The 25,721-nt window shown below is 43.3% G+C and overlaps 1 protein-coding gene across 1 annotated transcript in view; it reads right to left on the reverse strand.

Annotated features, from left to right (window-relative positions):
• The window catches only part of LOC129710372 (tumor necrosis factor receptor superfamily member 16-like), a 108,117-nt gene that overhangs the window by 56,219 nt on the left and 26,177 nt on the right, over window positions 1-25,721 (reverse strand). Inside the window, exon 3 of the mRNA XM_055657329.1 lies at window positions 11,036-11,392. Within this exon, the coding sequence (XP_055513304.1) occupies window positions 11,036-11,392 (357 nt within the window). The remainder of the gene's footprint in view (window positions 1-11,035; window positions 11,393-25,721) is intronic.

Consider the following 25,721-nt stretch of genomic DNA (forward strand, 5'->3'; position numbering starts at 1 on the left):
AGCACTTTGTTTCCTTTTACAGCATGGCAAGGAGTCGCATGAATGTCACATTCCTAGAGTGTTCTGCTTAAACTGTCAATGACTGCAGCAACATTTTAGCATCTAGTTCAATATGAAGTTAACATTATTGATTTCTTCAACATAGCAAGTCAGCCCCCTGGTTAATGGCCACTGAGGGAGCAATTCAGAGGAGCCGGTAACAGCATGAGAGACGGTATCGATGATGTTTAATGGAGATTCAGTCCCAGTAAATGAGTCGTGAGCAGTAAATGATTTACAGAGGATCACTTGTTTTCAATGAACCAACATGCAAACCTGATTGTTCACTATAACATCCAACTGGCCATTCTTGCAAAAACTCAACTTTCAGTGTAATTAGTTTAGAGATACAGAGCGGAAACAGGCCCTTCGGCCCACCAAATCCGCACCGACCAATGATCCCCATACACTAACACTATCCTGCACACTAGGGATCATTTACAATCTTTAGCCAATTAACCTACAAATCTGTACATCTTTGAAGTGAGGGACGAAACTGGAGCACCCGGAGAAAACCCACGCACTCATGGGGAGAACGTACAAAGTCTGTACAGACAGCACCGGTAGTCAGGATCGAACCCGGGTCTCCGGCGCTGTAAGGCAGCAACTCTACCGCTGCACCACCATGCCGCTCAAAGGCCAATTAATTTACAAACCCGCATGTCTTTGGCATGCGGGAGGAAACTAGAGCACCTTGGGGAAACGCACAGGGTCATGGGGAGAACCTGCAAACTCCACACAGAACACACCCAAGGTCAGGATTGAACCGGGTTCACTGGTGCCATGAGGGCAACAGACCTACTGAGGCAGGCTGCAGCGGTGGGAATGCCTGATTCTGTGCACAAAGCCTGGCCCAGCCAGACAAATGCAAACCTTCTGGGAGTTTCACTCATTCAGGCAAGGCTGGTCTTTCAGCGAACATCATGGAAGGAACAGCACAATGCGCATGTCTGAACATCCTCTGTGCGGAAGCATGGCAGATGCACAACGATGGCAAAAATAATGCCCCATCCTGAGGAACCCCCTGCAAGTCCATGATTGTCATTTATGGATTATTTCGTATTGAAACGGAATAATGAAGGAACCAGAATAAGGTGAAACCTGACAAGGTTTCTAGTTTGGAGTTTCAATGGAACATGGATTCTGCAGTTTTTTGGTGCTGATCCTATTACAATTAAATAAGTGTTCTAATCGGTTTCAGTAGGAAAGAGTGCGGTCCTCTGGAGGATTGTTGGGAAGTGCGCAAGGAACTGTTTAAACTTTAATGGCCCATGTTTGAAATAGAAGAACCATGTAAAGATTGAGTAAATTGTTATCAGTGGAACCCAGGTTTCTGCAATCAATGTTCTGCAGAGACAGTGCACTGTTCGGGAGTCTGACGATTGTTTTGCATGCTGGTTGCTTTACAGGCTGACAAGACCCTAGATACTGGAATCCAGAGCAAGAAACAAACTGCTGGAGAAACTCAGCAAGTCATGCAGCATCCATGGAGGCAAAGTGGGGAGTTGATCCCTCAGTAGGAAGTCGACCTGAAGCATTGACCATCCCCTCGCTTCCACCAAACACTGCAAGACCCATTGAGTGTCTCCAGCTATGTAGACACAAAATGCAGTAACTCAGCGGGTCAGGCAGCATTTCTGGATAAAAAGAAATTGGTGACGTTTCGGGTCGAGTCCCTTCTTCAGACTGAGAGTCAGGGGAGAGGGAACAAAGAGATCAGCCTGAAGAAGGTGTCTCGAACCGAAACGTCACCCATTCCTTCTCTCCGGAAGTGCTGCCTGTCCAGCTGAGTTACCCCAGCATTTTGTGTCTACCCAAGAGACACGAAAGGTACATGGAAGAACTTAATGAAAGAGATACGAAACAACGGATCAAAGCCAGCAACGATGATCAAAGAAACGTGGAGCCCACAATGGTCATTGTTGGCTGTGGGAACGAGTGGATACAAACAGTTAAACTCGGCAGGATGACAGTGAAACTAATATGATGACTAGGGTGGGGGAGGGACGAATAGGGAGGAGAAGCAAGGGTTACTTGAAGTTAGAGAAATCAATATTCATACCGCTGGGTTGTAAGCTGCCCAAGCAAAATATGAGATGCTGTTCCTCCTATTTGCGGTTTGGCCTCAATCTAACAGTGGAGGAGGCCCAAGACAGCTTGTTGTTTTTTTGCTGGCCATTGTATAGCTCTTCTGCATATAATCAAATAGGAATGTGCCAATTAAATCATATGTCATGCAAAGAATTTGTCAACAAAGTGTCTTTGACAAGAATATCCTTGACGACATTCCAGAACATGTCTCCAGTCTGAGCTCGCTCAAACCCCAGACCAATTAAGGACTGAAATGGCTACAAATATCTGCTGAAAAGCACCAACATTTCTTGAGCAGATGGTTACCTTGGTGAAGTTATAAAGTTTGGTGGGTGAAATGATGAGTTGAATTCTCAGCGTCAACTCCCTCATCTAGAAAGGTACCAAGGGGTTTCAGACTTTAGAAGGCTTAAGAGGTTTGGCCTTTTCCCAACTACTCCCACCAACTTCTAAGAAAGCATTTTATCGTGATGCATCACAGCATGGTTTGTGAACAGTTCCAGCAAGAAATTGCAGAGAATTGTGAGCGCAGCCCAGACCATCACACAAACCAACCTCTCTTCCATTGACTCCATTTATATCTCACGCCACCTCAGCAAGGCCACCAGTATAATCAAGAATGAGTCGCATCCTGGCCACTCCCTCTTCTCCCCTCTCCCATCGAGAAAAACTTATAGATATGTGAAAACATACACCTCCATATTCAGAGACAGTTTCTTCTCAGCTGTTATCAGGCAACTAAACCATCCTACCAACAACTAGAGATCAGACCTGAACTATTACCTACCTCATTTAAGACCCTCAGATTATCTTGGATCGGACTTTATCTTCCACTAAACATTATTCACATTGTTCCTTTTATCGTGTACTTGTACATTGTGAATGGCTCGATTGTAATCATGGATTGTCTTTCCGCTGACTGGTTAGCACACGACAAAAGCTTTTCACTGTACCTCGGTACACATGACAATAAACTAATCCAAACTAAACCATATTCATGGTCATGTTCAACTCAGATTGCAGGAACTACAGAGAGGTCACCCTGTGCTCTGCACCAGGGGAAGTCATCGCAAGGGTCTTCCTCACTGCTCCCTCTCAGAGAAGCAAAGAAACGTTGCCAAATTCATACTGTGGATCTTATACATGACTTTGGGCATGATCTTCACCGTGTGACTTCCAAGAAAATTGCAAATCAACCACTATATCTATGTCTTTGTCTATGGAACAGATGCACTACAATGTGTTTAAGAAGGAACTGCAGATGCTGGAAAATCGAAGGTACACAAAAATGCTGGAGAAACTCAGCGGGTGCAGCAGCATCTATGGAGCGAAGGAAATAGGCAACATTTCAGGCACTACTATGCTGAGAACTATATTCTGCACTCTGTGTCTTCCCATTTGCTCACCCTATTTTATTTGATTATATTTACTGTATGTCTAGTATTATCTGGTCCAATTAGATCAAAATTTATTAATTAATTGGACAATTAATTAACGGTGGCACTGCGGTAGAGTTGCTACCTTATTACGCTAGAGATCCGGATTCAATCCTCACTATGGGTGCTGTCTGAATGGAATTTGTATGTTCTCCCTGTGACCAGATGGGTTTTCTCCCCGTTTCCTCCCACACTCCAAAGATGAACATATTTGTAGGTTAATTGGCTTTGGTAAAAACTTATAATTGTCCCTAGTGTGTTGGATTGGACTAGTGTACAGGGATCGCTGGTCTGCTTGTGCTCTGTGGGCTGAAGGTTTGTTTCCACGTGGTATCTGTAAAGTAATGTCTAACATATATACACAATCAAGTCAAACTTTGGATAGCATGCAAAACAAAACTTTGCGCTGTACCTCAGTACGTGCGACAATAATAAACCTAAACCTAAACCACTATAAATAGGCTTTTTCCACGTTACATAAGACTTCATCAGTCAAATGAAACAGATCATTGGGAATTATTCACAAAGTTGGCTGCCGTTAGAGATTTGTCTCCATCTGCCGCACATATGTTGTGATTCTGGCCAGAGGACCTATACAAAGCTTGTGGAAATCCAGCAGAAGAAATAAGCCACCTCCAGATAGATCTACCCTCCAACCTGCCTACTCAAGCACCCCCCCACCCCACACATGACAACATCTGTACCCGAGTCTAAACTGAGCCTGCTCAGTCACTTCAGACCCTACAGAACCAGCATGCAAGTAAATCATCTGCAAACTCAAGAGATACAAGTAAATCTCTGCTGTCCTCCAGTCAAGATTATATAACAATAAGACAGCCAGGGAGGCAGGGTTGTATAGCGGTACAGCTGACCACGATCCTGTCTGTGCGGAGTTTGTACGTTCTCCCCGTGATCTGCATGGGTTTTCTCCGAGATCTTCGGTTCCCTTCGACACTCCAAAGACGTACTTGTTTGTAGGTTAATTGGCTTGGTGTAAATGTATTAAAAAAATTGTCCCTAGTGTGTGCCGGGTAGTGTTAACGTGCGGGGATCGCTGGTCAGTGCAGACTCGATGGGCCGAAGGGCCCATTTCCATGCTGTATCTCTAAACTAAAAACACTAAACCAGCATCATCAAGGACCCACACCACACTGGGAATATAAACTTGCTTTCTGCTTTTGAAAAAAGTCCCAATGATCAATTTATATTCAAAGATAAATTCCATGCAGCATGGAAATAGGTCCTTTGGTCCACCATGTCCACACTGACCATTGCATCCAACTATAGCCATCCCACTTATCTGCATTAGGTCTACATTCTTCTATATCTTGGTGTGGTTGAATTTTGCTCAAAAAGATCTGATTTGTTGTTGACGGTAGACAAAAATGCTGGAGAAACTCAGTGGGTGAGGCAGCATTTATGGAGCGAAGGAGTAGGTGACGTTTCGGGTCGAGACCCTTCTTCAGATGTCTAAATATTCCAGCTCTTCCCTTGTATGCCATCTCCGTCTGGTGGGGATGTGCCCCGCTGGTGGAGGTAGTTGAGAGGAAAAGGTGGGAAGGATCAATAACTTCTCTTGCACTGGACTAAGGAGATTATAGTCATGGAGTCGTACAGTGGGGAAACAGGCCCATTGGCCCAACTTGCCCACACCGCCCATCTACACTAGTCCCAACAGTGTGTGGCCCATATCCCTCTTTTTGCTGATACTGGTGATGGATGTATGCATGCAAGATCAGCTGGGATTTAAAAAATATATATCAATCAATGTTGCAGACCAGCCATATGATGATCTTGTTGTGTCGGGATTGCACCTATAATCAGCAGCTCAAGACCAAAAAAGTCTAGCCTGCGCCAAGGAAGACTAATGTTCATAAGTCATCGGGGCTGAATGAGGCCATTCAGCCCATCTCGTCTACTACACCTTCCAAACATGGCTGATCCAGCTTTCCCTCTCAACCCCTTTCTCCCGCCTTCTCCCCATAACCCCGGCCACCCTTACTATTCAAGAATCTGTCAATCTCCGCTTTAAAAATACCCAATGACTTAGCCTCCACAGCCGCCTGTGGCAATGGATTCCACAGATTCGCCAACCTTTTGACGAAATAAATTCCTCTTCATCTCCTTTCTAAAGGTACATCCTTTTATTCTGAGGCTGTGCCCTCTAATCCTAGATCCTCCTGCCAGTGGGCTCATACCCTGCACACCTACTCTATCCAGGCCTTCCGTTATTCTGTAAGTTTCAATGAGGTCCCCCCCTCTAGCAAGTACAAGCATGGAACCATCAAACTCTCATCATACCTTAACCCACTCATCCCCGGGATCTTTCGCGTCACATGTAACCTTGATACAGAAAATACGTTAGCGTCACGAAGGAATTAACAAGTTGAAATTTCCAAATGAAATAATAATGGAAACAGTTGGAGAAGTTTTGGAGAAGTTGCTTTTCAATTTCATTACGTTGACGTAAACTACCGTGATATAATTGCCTGGGAGTTGTATCCTAATCCAAAATCTCTGAATGATTCAGAGGAAAGTAAGACCATCAAAAGAACGGAGAGACTTCCGTTTTCTTCTGGTGCTTCCTCACATCATATTGTTTCTCACACGATGTCTTGGCCCTCAATCTAACAGTAATGCTGCTGCTTCAGCAATGAAGATTGAGAAACTGACTTGGGGTGGGAGATTGCAACCTTCACGTGGTCCGCCCTGTTTCGACGAATGCAATCAACCTGGCGTGCACAATCAAGTAAGATCAAATAGAACAAGTTGTCCAACAACTTTAGGCTGTGTGCGCCATACGAAAGAAGAAGAAGAAGAAGAACAGGAAACTGACTCAATGTCCATGGTGGCCATAGCCAGTGGCGGAAATCCTGGGGGGGGGGGGGGCCAGGGGAGACATGTCCCCCCCCACCCCATTTTAAAACCCAGTGAAATCTCCGCTTTCCGCGAGGCTGGGGGTGGGACTGCTGATCGAGGGCGCCGATTGGACGAGAGAGAGACGTTGGTCAGCTGGCAATGGGGGCGGGACATGATGATTCTGCGCGATCATTGGAGGAGGGAGGTGTCAGTCAGAGGCGAAAGTAGGGGGTGGTGGGACTGAGGATATAGTGGGGTGATTGGAGGAGGGAGACGTGCCCAGGTCATAGGGTCACAACGGCAGGCCTGGACACAGACCTGCGCCTCATCAGCAGCCAGGATCAATCCTGGCCGGCTCTCCAGCGCTGCAATAGCTGCCGAACCTCCACTGGACCATCCCCGTCTGCAGCCGAGCGCCCCCCCCCCACGCCACGCCCAAGGGTGGCCAGAGACGTTGGGAGTCAGACGGGCGCGATGCCCCCAGGCCCACAGCCAGCACAGAGAAGCAGCTCTAATCCCAGCACTACTCCGCCAGTCCCGCCGGGTTAACCTACAGCCCTGCCTGGACTTGTGAGAAAAATGGCCCAGGCTTACAGTCAGCACGGAGAAGCAGCGCTAGCTCCACGGCTCCGGACTGGTATTCCATCAGTCCAGGCAGGGCTGTAGGTTAACCTGGCGAGACGGGCAAAGTTGAGTTGGATTTAAGTCAAGTCAAGAGAGTCAAGAGTCAAGAGTCAATTTAATTGTCATTCACATCCAGATTTAGCGCTGGATTGAGCTGAAATTACCGTTCACATGGCCCACAGAAGCCTCTGAAGCCTCGCGCGTGTGAGTGTGCGCATGCGTACGTGACCGCCAACAAATTATGTCCCCCCTGTCCCCCGGTCCCCTCCAGATTTTGATAGCAATATCCGTCACTGGCCAGAGCACTGCACACTGTCTTTGAAATGTCAATTGGTACTACAAATGTACTGTTCATAAGGTCATAAGTAATAGGAGCAGAATTAGGCCGTTCGGCCCATCAAGTCTACCATCATTCAATCATGGCTGATCTATCTCTCACTTTCAATCCCATTCTCCTGCCTTCTCCACATAACCCCTGACACCCGTACAAGTCAAGAAGCTATCTGTCTCTGCCTTAAAAATATCCATTGACTTGGCCTCCACAACCTTCTGTGGCAATTAATTCTCATTTCCTTCCTAAAGGAACGTTATTTAATTCTTGAGACTATGACCTCTAGTCCTAGACTCTGCCACGAGGAAACATCCTCTCTACATCCACTCGATCCAAGCCTTTCACTATTCGGTACGTTTCAATGAGGTCCCTCCTCATTCTTTTAAACTCCAGTAAGTACAGGCCCAGCGCCATCAAACGCTCAGAATAAGTTAACCCACTCATTCCTGGAATCATTCATGCACACACCCACATCAAGGCCCAAGACCGGGTTAAGTGGCAGGTATTCTTGGTTGCAGACAGCCACATCATTTTTTACCCTGAAAGCCCACATAAAGGTAAAGGGAAAGAAAGAGAGTAATTAACACAAGAACACAAACTCTACCCTTCCACTAAATAATAATATCTTCGCTAGAGACACAGCTTTGAGAGTTTGTTTCACTTATATGACAGATGTCCAGAAACCTTTGCATTAATTTTTTACGATGTGTCCATTCCTGTGTAAGTATTTTTCATAAATTGCTGCCAAACCGTGCTGTGAGTAAAAGTGTTGTTCTATTCCTGTACCTCACCATTGTTATTGAATACTGGACAAAATAACATTTGCTGTTTTACATTTTTCCTCCCGAGCATTTACTTGATAATTGGGTGGGAACAGCAATTAAAAGTCATAAAGAGCTCCTATCTGCCTGTGGATCCACACATTAGACTCAAAGGCAGTGATCAGGTTAGACCGGTCCCCTATAAGTAGTGTAGGAGCAGGCCTCACCCATCCACATTGGCCTACTGCAGCGAGTGCATTCATGGGAGAAGCACGCACAAAAGCTTTTGAGCAATTGATGTCAAAACATGTCCAGAACATGGTTTAATAACACTATTTCTGGTAACTACTTGCATGTCCTAATCATGGAAGACAATGAAGAAAGGTAGCAAACAACCCCGTGCATTAAACTACAGAGCACAAAAGATCTTCCTAAATTTTAGTAGAAGAGAAGCAAATAGATATAATGGGTTGTTGATTAAATTTTAAATGGAGGCAGTAATAGGGACGTCTGGCTATGCTTAAACAAGATATCAGTTTAATGGTGGGCGACAAGATGGCGTAGAGATAGAGTTACTGCCTTCCAGTGCCAGAGATGCGGGTTTGATCCTGACTACGGATGCTGCCTGTACGGAGTTTGTACGTTCTCCTTAGGTCTCCGAGTGCACCGGTTTCCTCCCACACTCCAAAGACGTACAGGTTTGTAGGCTAATTTACTTAGTAAAATTGTAAATTGTCCCCTGTGTGTGTGGGATAGTATTAGTGTGCAGGAATCACTGTTCAGCACAGACTAGGTGTGTGGAAAGGCCTGCTTCTTCACTGTATCTCTAAAATAAACTAAAAATGACTCAGTCACTTGATTCAGATAGAATGCATCTTAGGTTGCTCAGGGACGATGCCGGTGAGTAATCTTTGATGAATAATAATTAAGGGGAAAAAAAAACAATAGAAATTTGAAGAGGTTTTTGTTAAGAGTGGAGAGAAAGCATGGATTTATTCAAAGCACATCCTGTTTGACTAACTGGATTGGAAATGTATGTTTAGGAAATAGAGAAGGGAATGCAGTAGATTACATTTCACTGGATTTTCAAGAGGCTTTTGACAAAGTCCTGCATGAAAGGCTGTTGAGAAAGATTGATGCCCATGGAATAAAATATTCGATGACAACATGAATAAGACACTGGCTTTAAAACAGAAAGCAGAAAGTTGAAGTAACTTGGTGTTATTTCAGACTGGAGAACGAAATATTATGATGTTCCGTATACGTCAATGTTGAGTGCTCCCAATTTGGTTGACAATGGCCTGAACGTGTGTGTGTGCGCGCAGAGTGTGTGTGCGCAGCGCAGGCGATTCTTTTTCGGCGACTGTCATATCAGTGTCACTAAAAGATTTTGAACATTTCAAAATCCAGCGGCGACAAGAAAAATTTTGCTACACTTGAAAAAACACCGTGCATCAAACGTCATCACGCCACATCACCGCCGCGTCACGCCATTTTTCGGTGACATGATACTTCAGTCAATGATGCCAGCAATCGCTGAAAAACCCGCCAAATGGGACAGGCCCTTAAGTATTCAATATGTGTGGAAGAGTCATAGTAAATACTGAGTAGGATAGTAATAGACTTCCAGAAAACACATATGCACTGGCAGAATGACTTGATTAACCTGCAGAAGAATGACAGATGAAATCTAATGCAGAGAAGAGTGAAGTGATGCATTTTGGCAGGACTAGGAGAATCAATATAAAATAAATGATAAATTTTTGACTGGTGCCCAGGAATAGTGGGGATCTGGGTATATATGTGTATGAATCTTTGAAACTGACTGAACACTAAAGAGAATAGATAGTAAGTCATGTGGAATCCTGGGCATTATAAATAAATGCATTGTTCGATTAGGGCAGCACGGTGGCGCAGCAGGAGAGTTGCTGCCTTACAGCAGCAGAAACTCAGATTTGCTCCTGACTACAGGTGCTGTCTGTATGGAGTTTGTGCATTCTCCCCGTGACTGAGAGTGTTTTCTCCAGGTGCTCCGGTTTCCTTCCACACTCCAAAGGCGTGCAGGTTTGTAGGCTAATTTTCTTCGGTAAAAGATTGTAAATTGTCCTCAGTGTGTGGGATAATGCTAGTGTATGGGGTGATCACTAGTCAGAGCAGACTCGTGGGCCAAAGGACCTATTTCTGTGCTGTATCTGTAAATTGAACTAAAACTAAATCACATTGGGAATATTGCCATTCTTCACCGCATTATCTTAGAGATTGTGCAGTAAAGACTTACTTGAAAAGTTCCAAGGATAAGGGATCTTGACGACAGCTAGAGGAGACAGGGCTTTCCCCTTCAGACCAAAGCAGGTTGACATGAAATGTTATTGTAGCAGAAATGATCACGAGGAGTAGACAGTGTGGCTATAATCTTCTGCTGATTTAAAACATGGGTAACTAACATTTTGGGTGGGATGGAAGATCAAGGGGATATTTGAAGGGACATCATACATTTTACACAGAGAGAGAGGTGATCATGTGGAACCCACTGCTTTTATAGATGGTGGAAAATATTGAATTGGGTCTGTTTAAAGAGTATTGAACAGGTACAAGGGAAGAGAAGGTGTAGGAACATGCAGGAATGAGTAGGGATGAGACTGACTGGATCGTTCTATAAAGGGCCGGCACAGACTTTACAGGCGGATTGACTTCCTTCTCTGCTTTCTCATTCTGCAATTCTCTGACCAGTGCCGCACTGCAATTGGTCTTCGAAGCCAGTGAGCTGTGTGCCAAAGGATTTATGTCCACAGGCAATCAGTAGCATAATGAAAGGCTCCTTGCTGCAAAGCACATTCTACCAATTTGACACTTACAATGAACTGCAGAAAATGGAACAAGCCAGAATGACTTACAGATACATTCAGCGTCTTGCGTAGGTGTGCAATCTGAGATCATTTCTTCATAATCTTCACAGACTGTGCACGGGAGACAAGGGTCGATGTTGCTCTTCTGGTCAGAGTAAGTGTTTGCAGGGCATTCTTCACACAGTGTATCCCTTCCATACGAACACTGTTGCACCACTCCAAATCCCTTATCACACATCTTGCACAGAAGGCACTTTCCGTCTGAGATTTCGTAATACCCATTCATGCAAATACAGGTGGTGTCAAAGTTCTCCATGCAAGGGATTCCGATATTTTTTGATTCTGGACACACCGTGCATGGGTAACAGGGCTCCGTATGGCTTGACACGTCTGAGTAAAATAAACCTGGAAACAAAACAAAAAACATAAGTAAGTTAAGTGCAAATCCCCTTTTTTCTATCACTTGCACCAACAATAAAGCATAACTACCAAGGTTGGTATTGATCACCCTTTCCATAAAGTGCAGAGCTTACAAGATCACATTAAAGGCTAATTAAGAATCAGCACCACCATAGTGAGATAAAATCACGTGTTGACCAAATCTGATAATAAGACATTAAGTTTCCTTCATCGAAAGATTTCAGTATATTAGTTTGAGTTTTCTGACAGATACTCTAATACATCTGACAGAGCTTGAAAACTGTAAGGGATCCACATTTGCCTCGACAGTACTTGTCCTTTCCTTTTTATGCACCAGCAGAAGTATTTACAATCTACTTTGCAGGGAAATCCGACAGATGGATGTAAAATTATGAGAGGCATAGTTTAGTGTAGATGTTCAGAACCTATTTTTACAGGACGGAAAAATCAAATACTTTAAGCCATAGCTTTAAGGTGAGAGGGGCAAAGTTTAATGAAGATGTACAGGGCAACTTATTTTTCTACACAGTGGGTGGTTAGTGTCTGGAACACACTGCTGGGGTTGGTGGTTTCAATCGAAGGTAGATGCCTCCTGGACCTAGACTGCAGATGCTGGTTTCAATCGAAGGTAGACACAAAATGCTGGAGTCGCAATCGCATGTGGCCAGCAAGGGGCGCAGTTGGTAAGAGACCCCGAGGTAGTCTGAAGAATGGTCTCGACCCGAAATGTCACCCATTCCTTCTCCCCAGAGATGCTGCCTGTCCCGCTGAGTTACTACAGCTTTTTGTGCCTATCCACATTTAATGGGATCACTATTAATCCACTGCCATGTGTTTTATGACCAGACTCCCTTAGCATTTGAAAATCTGTTGAACACAGTCTTAAATACATTCAACAACTAAGCATCTCTCCCTCCAAGATAGAAAATTCCAAATATTTACAACCCTCTGTACATTGATTTTTCCTCACCTTATTTCTAAAAGGAAGGCCCTAACTCCTGGGGCTGTCACCTCTAATTCTAGAGGAAGCCACCCCTTGCATCCAGTCCATCAGCTCTTCCTTGTATTTCACACTTTATATGAGAGCCTATTTAAATACAGGATTTACCAAAAATCCGTCTGTAACTCAATGTCAGATATTTAAAAGCTTCTATAAAGTGAAGGAAACCACTTATCCGGATCAATATCTCGACAAGCAATAACGTGATGAAAGAGATACTTCTGACCATCATGATTAACGTGCATGAAATCTCCTTGGAAATAACTGCTCTTAAATCTCATTCACTCTAGTAGTTCCTGTCGACAGACATCATTCAGCCTTTGGTGAAAGCATTGAATACCAAGCCTCTTCATAATAGAGGATAAAATCAAATCCAGGTTATAACTAACTAGCATCCCTCCTGTGCTCGTGCCATAACTAACTGGTGCAAACAACAAGAAATAAAATGTCGCACAAAACTGGCTTCATCCAGATTAACTAAATCCTGCAACATTCAAATAATACTCCACAAATTAAACAGCTGCCTTTGTACACGGGCGGAAGCACTTAGACTTTGAGGAAGCAACGGGTGGCATTTTGGCCAGATTTAAAAATTGGCCCCTCATGGCATTTCTGCTGAATGAGATGCAAAGCATCCTCAGGGAATGCAAATATTTAGCCGTAATAAATGGCTGTTGGCCTTCTTACCACATATCTGTATCAAGACTCCTGAGGGAGCATGTTCTATTTCTTATCTTCATCAACAACCCGATAGAAACATCAAAAGCTACACTATTCACTTTTCTCATTGTTCTTCACAGGAAGAAGAGAGATAAAGCAATCCACATGAAAAGGTTTTATTACCTGCACTAAGCACTAAGGTCTTGCAGTGGGTAAAAATGACAGGGGAACGATAACTTCTGAAAATTGTTCATGCCATTTTAGGTTAATGAATATTAAGCATCCACTGGCAGGTCTGAAAATGAACACAACCATCAGAACAATCTCGGACAGATAATACAAAGTGTTGGAGTAACTCAGCGGGTCAAACAGCATCTCTCTGGAGAACATGGCAAGGTGATGTTTCGGGTCAGGACCCCTCTTTAGACACTGTAGGAGGGGGCAGACAGCTGGAAGAGAGGTGTGGGGGGGAGAAAGCCAAGCAAGTGATATGTGGATACAGCTGAGGAAGATTTGATGTGGATGGTTTAGCAGATGCCAGAGAAGTTTCCCCTATTCAAGGCTCCTGGAATAGTTTAGTTTAGTTTAGTTTAGGAAACAGGCCCTTCGGCCCACCCAGTCTGCACCGACCATCGACCACCGCACATTAACATTATCCTACACACACACACACACACACACACACACAAAAGACAATTTCTATTTAGACCAAGCCGATTAACCTGCAAACCTGTACGTCTTTGGAGTGTGGGAGGAAACCGAAGATCTCGGAGATAACACACGCAGGTCATGGGGAGAACATACAAACTCCATAGAGACAGCACCCATAGTCAGGATCGAACCCGGGTCTCTGGCGCTGTAAGGCAGCAACTCTACTGCTGCGCCACCGTGCCACACATTAGTACTCGTCACCGAGTAGTGGAAACATCCCCAAATCTATCCTTTCATTCGCAAAACACCAAGTGCAGGAGTAATTAATTTAGCAGATTAGGCAATATTTCAGGTTGTGACTAAGACTTAAGAAAACTTTGCTTATACATGTTATCGAGAGATGCTGCCTAATCCATTGAGGTAGATTTGGGGATGCTTCCACTATTCGGTGGCGAGTACAAGATTCCAGCATCAGCGTTTCCTTGGTGAACTATCTCGGTGTTGTGTATTCATGGATCAGGCTCATTATTTCTCTATAATTAAACACAGAAGAGGGATAGGTGATATCATTTACTGGCACGGGGAAAGATCTTGAGCAGACAAGAAGGAAAATGGGAATAGTGTTGGATTAATGTAGATGAGTGCTGAATAACGGCATAAATGCAGGAAGTTGAAGGGCACAGTCTGACTCTTTATGACCTATTACCAGTCTATTTGCAATCTAACAGCTTTGTAAATCAATCAATGAATCAACAGAAGAGTAATATTCAGGTTAGTGCAGAGACTGAAAAAAGGTCCTGATCCAAAATGCCACCTATCCATGCCCTCCAGAGATGCTGCCTGACCTGCACTTCATGGTTTTTTCAGTTTCATGCAGTACAGTAAAATGTTCCTAATGGAATAGCTGGCTATTAGGATAAGCAGACAATTTGATTACACTCTTTCTGGTTGTTTGACATACATCAACAGTACTCCACTTCTCTTCACATTGACTCTTAGTAATTCTTGGTTGCAAAATCAATGCTTCCTTTTTCTACTGGGTTAATATGCAATAATTTTGGAGAAGACTATGAAAAAATTATATCGAAGTAGATCAAATTATGAGGCATAGATAAGGTAGACATTCAAAACCTGATTTTCCCGGGGTGGAAATGTCAAAGACTAGACAGTATTGCTTTAAGGTGAGAGTGGCAAAGTTTCAAGGAAATGTGTGGGCAAGTTTTTTTGTTTTTTTTTACACAGAGGGTGGCGGGTAATGGTGGAGACAGTTGCTATTGTAGCATTTATGAGGTTTTTAGATAGGGGCATGTATGGAAGATAGCAGAATTGAGTCATGTTTGACTTGAATTTCAATGGCTACAATGGGCGTGAGATACCTGGAACAAACAGTGCCGTTTGTTGTCCTTCATTCTCTCCACTTTCCTCTCTGACCTCTATCCAACTATGTACCTATTAACCCACCCCCACCCTTATTGTATCCACCCATCACTCACCAGGCTTTCTCCTGCCTCCACCGCTCTTCCAGCTTTCTCCACCGCCCCGCATCCCCACCACAAACAGTCTGCAAAAGGGCGCCAATTTGAAACATCACCAACCCATGTTCTCCAGAGATGCTGCCTGACCCACTGAAAGACTCCAGCACTTTCTGTATTTTTTCATAAACCAGCACTTTCAGTTCCTAGTGTCTCTCTTTCTGATAGCAAGCCAGGGAGACTGACACCAAGTCTTTAACAGAACCAAAGCTGTAGACATGTAGTGAATAACAGACAGATTCAGGTCAATAGCCTTTCAGCATGGATAAAGGATTTCCACAAGATAAGTTAACTTCTTCTCTCCACAGTTGATGCCCAACTTGCTGAACACACACGGCATTCTCTCTGCTGATGGAAAGTTTCCAGATAACCTAAATCTGCATTTTATATTTGGTAAATCAACTTTGTTTGATTGTCTAATTCTGTATTAATATTGTATTGCTTGCAGCATCTTATCTATAAGCTTCCAGCAGCTTTTTTTCTCGTAAGTATTTCCATTTGTCTAGTGCTCCTTGGGGACAATAGTTTATGAGAAAACTAACTGCATCTATGAATAATATATTTAATAATATAGACGAGTCTTACAATTATTGTTAAAAGGTCTTAATGCAAGGAGAGGCAATAAGGAAGAGTGTTTCTCTGCCCTGGAATCGAACATACATATGCAATAATTCCTCTCTTGTTTCTTTAGTGATATTTTCTTTGCATAGATAAATAGATCAAGTGGATTAGTTATTGATAGGATGCTATCAAGTGCCTTTTTCTTAATTTATTCACGTACAGGCTGTGTGCATTTTTGGCAAGATCAGCAGTTATCACCCTACCGCAGTGGCGTAGCTGGTAGACCCGCTGCCTAACAGCGCCAGAAATCTGATCTCGGATGCTGCCTGTGTGAAGTTTGCACATTCTATCTGTGACCTTGCGGGTTCTCCCCCACCCACCCCCCGTAGGATAGCATAGAACTAGTGGTAATGGGTGATCAATGGTCGACATGCACCCAGTGTGCCAAAGGGCCTGTTTCCATGCTGTATCTTTCAACCAATCAATCAATCACAATGGATATTGTTTGTACGAAGAAACTGCAGATGCTGGTTTACATCGAAGATGGACACAAAATATTTCTAATTTTAAGTAGCCCTGGCATTCCATCTCTCTCCATCCCTCCCCCACCCTAGTTGTCCTAGTAGTTTCACTGTCGTTCTGCTTAGTTTCACTTCGTATCCCCCCCGTTATGACCTCTTCCACAGCCCACAATGGACCATTGTGCGCTCCACCTTTCCTTGATCATCCTTGCTGGCTTTGATTTGTTCTTTTCATACATTTCTCTTGTTTGTTCTTTATACCTCACACCTCCAGTTTCCCTCTCCTCTGACTCTCAGTCTTAAGAAGGGTCTCGACCCGAAACGTCACCGATTTCTTTTCTCCAGAGATGCTGCCTGACCCGCTGAGTTACTCCAGCATTTTGTGATTATCTACTGTGGATACTGTAACTTCATAGCTATGAAACCACCCTAAAGGGCGGTATGGTAACGCAGCGGGAAAGTTGCTGCCTTAGGGCACCAGAGAATCAGACTCGGTGGTGCCCTACGGGTGATGTCTGTACAGAGTTTGTACGTTGTCCTGCGTGGTTTTCCTCTGAGATCCCCAGTGTCCTCCCACACTCCAAAGACGTACCGGTTCTTAGATTAATTAGCTTGGTATAAATGTAAAATTGGCCGTAGTGTGTGATGGGTAGTGTTACTGTGCGAGGATCGCCGGTCAGTGTGGACTCAGTGGGCCGAAGGGTCTCTTTCCGCGCTGGATCTCTAAACTAAAAACTTCTTCTTCTTCTTAAGCCCTTTGCTCCTCTAGGGAGCATAGGCCATTGACAAATGTCCTCCACCTCACTAGGTTAATAGCAGTTCTTTCGGGATCTCTCCAGTTGAGTCCACGCTCAGGCATTTCTGTCTGGATACTAAAAACTAAGTAAACTAAATCCCGCACTACCAATCAAGAGATGTCGCTGACATCTGTGGAATTTCAAATGAGTAATTAATCTGCATTGTTCTAAAAACAATCGCTGTTCATAATGACGGCTGCCACACCACTAGATGGTCATAAATGTCCACCTGTTCATTGAGCTCCTTAAACCACTTCCACTTGCTGTACATTTCAACGAGCTAACTAAGGGCAGAAAATAGAACAGGGCAGTCTGATCGACTGTAACATGGGTGAGCTACGGGAAACAATGACCAAACGCATGCTCCACAGCCCAGAGTGGAAGTGATTAAGCGGGAAGCCCATCTATTTAAATTATTGATAAACATTTCAGGAAGGGCTTTACTCAAAAACCAATCAATGTTTCGAATGGTTGGTGGAGCTAAATAAGCAAAAATATTACAAAAGGTTAAAAATAAAATGCTCAGTGGTACAAAGCAAGAGTTAGAGACCCAGGGAATCTACATTGATGAGTTTGACAGCCACTTCCATGTCCTTGACATTTCTTACATTTCTTATTCCCTTCCGACAGGTTTCCAATAATCTGCTCATGAGGGAATTCAGCTGATAGGGTCTCGACCAACTATCAGAGCACTTTACAGCCCCAATCTCACCTGCTATCTGCTAGCAACAAGCTGCCTGACATTCCCTTTGAGAAAGCACAAACAAACACTGGCATTGCAAGGATGGAGGATTAATGGATACATGGTTTGGAAGAAGTGCGCAAGGACTAGGTTTTAGAAGGTAAAGCTATGAATACCTAAAAAAACAAGATCAAGATCCCAGGAATGATTGGGTTAACATATGATAGGCGTTTGATGGCACTGGGCCTGTACTCGCTGGAGTTTAGAAAGATGAGGGTGGACCTCATTGAAACGTACCAAATAGCAAAAGGCCTGATTAGTGTGGATGTGGAGAGGATGTTTCCACCAGTGGGAGAGTCCAGGACCAGAGGCTCTAGCCTCAGAGTAAAAGGACGTACCTTTAGAAAGGAGATGAGGAGGAATCTCTTTGGTCGGAGGGTGGTGAATCTGTGGAATTCATTGTCACCGACGGCTATTTAGGTCATCAATGGGAATTTTGAAGGTAGAGATTAACATATTCTTGATTAGCATAGGTGTCAGGGGTTATGGGGAGCAGGCAGGAGAATGGGGTTGAGAGCGAAAGATAGATGAGTCATGTTGTCTCGCGGATTAGACTTGTTGGCCCGAATGGCTTAATTATTTTCCTATGAGCTTATGAACATTACATTTGTTTAAAGAGAAAACATTTTTTCTTAATACGTGCAGCCTCCATCAACACTTGAAAATGTAAGAATAGATTAGCATTTTGGTTGGAATGTTCTGAAGTACATTATATAAAAATATAGGAATTCGATTCCGATTCTGGTTATTTTGTTCTCACACACACCAGGTTGCAATGAAATTCCTTGTAGCTCATGGAGTACACAGTGTACATGACAATGATGGATAGAGCAATAGCAATTAAAAATATATATGTATTTTGAACAAAAATTCCCCAACAACTCTCACCAACTTCTCCAGATGCGCTGTTAAAAAGCATTTTATCGGGACGCATCACAGCATGATTTGGGAACAGCTCCAACCACAGCGATGAATTGCAGAGCATTGTGGACGCAGCCTAGACCATCACACAAATCAACCACCCTTCCATTGACTCCATCTACACTTCAAGCTGCCTCAGCAAGGCCACCAGAATAATCAAGGACGAGTCTCACCCTGGACACTCCCTCTTCTCCGCTCTCCCATCAGGCAAGAGGTACAGAAGTGTAAGAATGCATACCTTCAGATTCAAGGACACTTTCTTTCCAGCTATTATCGGGCAACAGAATCATCCTCTCAACACTAGTGATCGATCTTGAGCTACCATCCACCTCATTGGAGACCCTTGGACTATCTTTAATTGAACTTTACCTTGCACTATATTTTATTCCCTTTATCCTGTATCTGGCTGTACACTGTGGGCGGCTCGATTGTAATCATGTACAGTCTTTTCACTCACTGGATAGCACACAACAAAAGCTTTTTACTGTACATCGGTACACATGACAATAAACTAAACTAAAGCAGTGAAGTGCCGAGCAGTTACCATCCCAGACTGTATGTATCGGTGTAAAACACTTGCCCTGCACAACTCCTTTAAACTTTTCCCCTTTCACCTTAAAGCCATGCACTCTGATCTTTGACATTTTCTACTCCGGGACAAAGGTTCTGACTGTCTATCACTACAGTATATGTCTCTCACCATTAGGTCTCTCTTCAACTTCCAACATTCCAGAGAAAACAGTCCAAGTCTGTTCTACTTCCCCTTGTAGCTAATACCCTCCAGATTGGCGGCATTTTGATAAATCTCCTCTGCATTCTCTCCAAAGCCTCCACATCCTTTCTGTAACGAGGCGGCCAGAACGGCACGCAATATTCCAAGTGCAGCCTTACCAAGGTCTTATTAGGCTGTGTCATGACTTCCTGATTCTTAGAGATAATGCCCCTAGCAATGAAGACAAGCACACTACTGAAACTGGTTATCACACCAAAAGCAAGTGCTGACACAGCTTGCCTCTTCTCATCCACCCACTCACTCTCATATCCTCTTAAACTTCCCTTAGCTGCAGTGAACATGGCCTCAGAAGTGTACCTTTCAGGAAATTCTCATCCCATCAACCTTGTGGCATCAGCCAGTCTTCAAGATCAGAAGACAAATGTGAAGTCACATTGAATTGCCATTATTTATGTTGTTGTGATTCTATCTACATTTTCGCCTTAGATAGACACAAAAAGCTGGAGTAACTAAGTGGGTTACAGGAGATATAGACAGTGATGTAGAGAGATAGAGAACAAATGAATGAAAGATATGCAAACAAGTAACGATGATAAAGTAAATGAGCCATTGTTAGCTGCTATAGACATCACCATCTATATCTCTTGTTTCCCTTTCCCCTGATTCTCAGTGAAGAAGTGTCTTGATCTAAAATGTCACCTATTCATTTTCTCCAGAAATGCTGCCTCATCCGCAGTTATTGCAGCTTTTTAGGTCTACCTTCAGTTTATACCAGCATCTGCAATTCCTTCCTGCACATTTATTAGTGCCTTGTTTATCTTGTGTTTTTTTCATTCTTATGTTCAGAATTAGGAAAATATTTCTGCTTATCTGATGGCTTGGAGCTTTGAAAGCCTTCTGCTTAGCCTTGCTATTCCTACTTCAACTCCTAAGTAATCCCATCTGTTGACTTTTAAAAAGAAAAAAATAACTGTGGATGTTAAAATCAGAAATAAAATCCAAAATGCCAGAAATACTAAATAGATCTCCCAATATGTGTTGTGTTTGAAATGGAGTTAACATTATCTTTCCGAGCAATGTAAAGATTAATATGCAAAACATTATGGAAATCAGATGCCACATTGCTAACCTCAGGCGGCATTCATTTGGATGTAATAATCATCAGAAGTGATTAAACTTATCCTGCAATGAACAGCTGCACAGGGAGAAACTGCAGATGCTGGTTTACACCGAAGATAGATACAAAATGCTGGAGTAACTCAACTGGGCTGAAATAAAATAGAAAATACTGAAACCGTCACTCTTTCTCCCTCTCTATAGGAGCTGTCTGGCCTGCTGAATATTTCCAACATTTCCTGTTTTAGTACAAGCAGCTCATACCACAGTGGAGGCCAAGTAATCGGGTATTTTTAAGGCGTAGATAGACAGATTCTTGAGCAGTATGGGTGTCATGGGTTGTGGGGAGAAGGCACAAGAATGCGGTTGAGCGGGAAAGTTAGATCAGCCAGGGTTGAATGGCAGAATAGACTCGATGGGCTGAATGGTCCACATCTGCCCCATGACTTATGAACCTACTTTTAAGTATACAATTGGATTTTATTGAAGTGTAATGGGCCTATGAATTCACCAACTTTTAAAACACACCTTGAAAAAAGTAGACACAGGAACTGCAGATGCTGGAATCTTGCGTGGAACACAAAGTGCTGGAGTAACTCAGTGGGTCAGATAGCATTCGGGAGTCTGAAGAGAGGTCCTGACCTGAAACGCCACCTATCCGTTTCCTCCAGAGATGTTGCCTGACCGGTGGAGTTAGTCCAGCACATTGTGTTCCACACATTGAAAACAAACTAGCTCAGCATTAGGCTCCTGGGTAAATAAACTCCACAATTTGATAGGGTTAAACATTGTACTTAGCTAGGTTGGGCCTTACAGTCTACCCTCTGTAATCTTCAATCTTCTTCTTTTCGCGTATGGTGTGCACAGCCTAAAGTTGTAGGACAACTGGTTCAATTTGATCTTATTTGATTATGCACGCCGGGTTGATTGCATTTGTCGAAACAGGGCGGACCACGTGAAGGTTGCAATCTCCCACCCCGTAATCTTCAATGAACCATCGCGGACAGAGAAGGTCACAAGAGGAAATACAATGAAAGTTCTTGGTGGAGGCTGTTGGCTCGATATTCACAGATGTTTTGTTTTAATTTAGAGTTTAGAGATACAGCATGGAAACAGGCCCTTCGGCCCAACGAGTCCACGCTGACCAGCGATCCCTGCACACTAACTCTGTCCCACACACACTGGGGACAATTTACATTTATACCAAGCCATCTAGCTTACAAAACTGTATGTCTTTGGAGTGTGGGATAGAGAATGGGAAGAGTGCAGATGGTGGGGAAAAAAAAGAGGAATTTTGGGAAAGGATCCCAGGTGATCAGAATGGGGCTATTGAAACATAGGAAATAGGTGCCAGAGTAGGCCATTTGGAGCACCGCCAGTAAATATGATCATGGTTGATCATCCAAAATCAGTACCCCGTTCCTGCTTTCTCCCACACCTCTGATAGAGAGATCCAAGGCATTCTGAGGGGTAGGAAGATTGTTGATGTTTTATTCATTCCCATGAGCCTGGCGATAGGGATAGTTCATCTAAACCATTCTATGGCAGTGTTATTACCACAACTACACCCACATTCTGAAGCCTGTGATTCAAATCAAGCCCTTGGCTGCACTACAGTAACAAGACAACATGTGCTGTTTAAGACTTTTGCAATTATTTCTAAAACATTTGTAATAATCAGAAACACATTATGTTACAGAAATTAATTAAAACCATTATGACACAAACCACATGCACTTCTTTTTCCAATCCATGTCGGTGACCTCATTCGAATAAATGGGTTGCGATGTATACACAAATCCACTCAAAGAGCTAAGAGGCCAAATGCAAATTCCAGCTCTTATTTCCTCTATTGTCCCTACAATCTGAAGGTCGTTCAGCCCATCGACCAATTTGGCATTCTGGGCGAGTTCCATTTGCCTACATTTGGCTTGTATCCCTCAAGATGCCTCTTACCCTTACATTGGTCCAAATGTCTTCTGAAAGTTGTAATTGTATCTGCTTCCTGAGCTTTTTCTGGCATCTTGCCTAGATACTAACTATACTCAGAGTGACAAACTTGCCTCTGATGCTCTTCCTAAAAATTCCCCCCCTCACTTAAGCCTCTGTCCTGTAGTTTAAGAATCCACTACCCTCGAGAGAATATTGTGAGTGTTTATTATATCCATGTCCTTCATGATTTTACATACTTCAAAAGTTCACCCCTCAGCTTTTCATGTTCCAAAGAAAAGAGACCCCACCTATCCAACCTCTCCCCATAACTCAAGCTTGCATGTCCCAGTATAACCTGATGAATCTCTTCTGCACCATTTCGAACAATGAAATTATTGCTATAGCTGCCCAACCAGAACTGTACACAAGTGTGGTCTCACCAATGTACAGCTGTATCACGATGCCCCAACCTCTACTCAATACCCTTCCCAATGGCGGCAAGCATGCTTCACCACTCTACTCATCTGAATTGCCATTTTCAGAACCATGCACCTGTATTCCTAGATCTCTCTGCTCTATAATATTCTTCGAGGCTCTACAATTTACTCTAAGTTCTACCATGGTCTGACATAGCAAAGTGCATAACCTCACATTTGTCTGTGTTAAATTCCATTTGCCAATCCTTGGCCCACCTTCTCCACAGATCTAGATACTGTCCTTCTTTTGTGTCCACTATAACATTGATTTTGGCATCAGCTGCAACTTACTAATAATGTTATCCAAATGAAAATTGTGACCATCAAGTTCAAGAATGACATTTTCTCAAAAAACAATCAGGCTGTTGAACAAAACACAAAACTGACGTCAACAGTGAACTGTGGACTGTCTTTGATTGACACCGACGACATCAGAGTTTTTTTTTGCATTAATATTGAGGACATTGATTTATTGCATTTTGTTTGTTGCGTATGGTGTTTACAGGTCTGCTAAGCTGCTGCAAGTAAGAATTTCACTGTTCCAAATCATCCAAATGTTCTCATCCTAATCATTGATATAGATGGCAACGATCCCAGCACTGATCCCCGAGACACACTTCCAGTCACAGGCCTCTAGTCTAGGAGATATAACCTTTCACCACCATCCTGTGTTTCCTACCATTAGCCAATTCTGTATCCAGAGTCCAACGTTTTCTTGTCATAATCAAAGTGGTGGTAGTAAGCAAAATTAAGCAGCAAGTGCCAACTACACCAGTCCGTCTGCGATCTGGTTTGTTCATTTCTAATTATCTAATTCAAGGAAGCCAATTCTAACAGAAGAACTATAGACATGCAATGCAAGGACTTGCTATGACTGCACTTCTCGCCAATGTGGTCATTTGTAAAATATGGCTGTGCAGATAATTCAATAAATCTGTAGCAGGAAAAGACACTGATCCTTGGTTTGGATGTCGATCTATTATTAGGATAATCAATGGCAGAATAACTGGGGGCAAAGTCAGCTACACGGGCCACTCATATGTTGCCCTACCCTCCCAGTTTCTTTATGTTGATTAGGTCTTGTTTTATGTAAGGAATTAAATCTATAAGTAACCGATGAGTATTAACTCAGTATTTATATATCTAATGTCCCAACTTGTATGTCATTTCTTCATTTTGTTTTTATTTCTAATTTCCGTACTGGTACTCCAAAATAATGTTGAGCAGCTGAACCTCCCTGAATCACAATTCTGATTTCCTTTATTTATCTAATGCACATGACCAACAGTTGTTCTAAGATTCATACATTCAGGAGGGAATGTTCAAAGGACACAGTATCAACCTATAAATGTGCTCTTCGAGTCCGCCTCAATATTGCGCAAGGTTTTAATTCCAAATAATCTGTTGTGACATTTGGAAACAAGAAGTACTTGGCCTGGAGCAAGGGAGAGGTGAAAATTAAATTGCAGCTGATGTGTTGGTGTACTTTCAGGACTGTTTTCTCAAGAGCAGGCCAGACATATCCAAGAACAAAAATTCTACAAGGATGGACTCCATATTTAATGGGCTCATAACTGTGCGGCACGGTGGCCAAGCGGTAGAGTTGCTGCCGTACAGCGCCGGGGACCCGAGTTCAATCCTGACTACGGGTGTAGTCTGTACGGAGTTTGTACGCTCTCCCTATGACCATGTGGGTTTTCACCAGGTGATCCGGTTTCCTCCCACATTCCAAAGACGTGCAGATTTGTAGGTTGATTGGCTTCTGTAAATTGTCCCCAGTGTGTAGGATAGAATCGCTGGTCGATGTGGACTTGGTGGGCCGAAGGGCCTGTTTTCACACTGTATCTCTAAACTAAAATAAAGCTCCTTTTGTACTGCAATGGTTTATGACAAGCCAATTTGAGGAGAAATAACATAGAACATAAAACAGGAGCAGCCCCTTTGGCCCACATTGTCTTTGCCAAACAGAATGCCAAGATCAACTTTTATCTGCCTGCACACAATTCATATCACTCCATTCCCTCCATATTCCTTGTGTCTTTCCAAAAGTCTCTTAAATGCCACTATCATATCTGCCTCCACCACTACCCCCAGCAGTGGGTTCCAGGCACTCGCCACCCTCTGTGTAAAAAACCTGTCCTGTACATATCCTTTAAACATTGCCTCTCTCACCTTAAAGCCATGCCTGCAAGTACTTGCATTTATCTGAGCAATTCTACAGTTTCTAAAATGATCAGATGGACCTCAAATGATAGGACGATCAAATTTACGTCCTATGACATTTGACATTTTCACCCTGGGTAAAAGACTGACTACCTACACTACCTTATGTAGTCTTCACCCATTCTTAGATACTTTTATCAGATCGCCCCTCAATCTCCGATGCTCTGGAGAAAAAATTGCAAGTTTGTCCAATCTCTCCAGGTACATTCCCAATATTTAGTTTAGTTTAGTTATTAATATAGAGATTAATTCAGAGATTAATTTTGAGATACAGGCCCTTCGGCCCCACTAGTCCGCACACCAACACTACCCCACACACATAGGAACAATTTACAATTATACCAAGCTAATTAACCTACAAACCTATATGTCTTTGGAGAGTGGGAGGAAACGGGAGATCCTGGAAAAATATCCACGCAGATCACTGTGAGAACGTACAAACTCCGTAC

This window comes from Leucoraja erinacea, chromosome 27 (genome assembly GCF_028641065.1).
Source record: "Leucoraja erinacea ecotype New England chromosome 27, Leri_hhj_1, whole genome shotgun sequence".
Lineage (NCBI taxonomy): Eukaryota > Metazoa > Chordata > Chondrichthyes > Rajiformes > Rajidae > Leucoraja > Leucoraja erinaceus.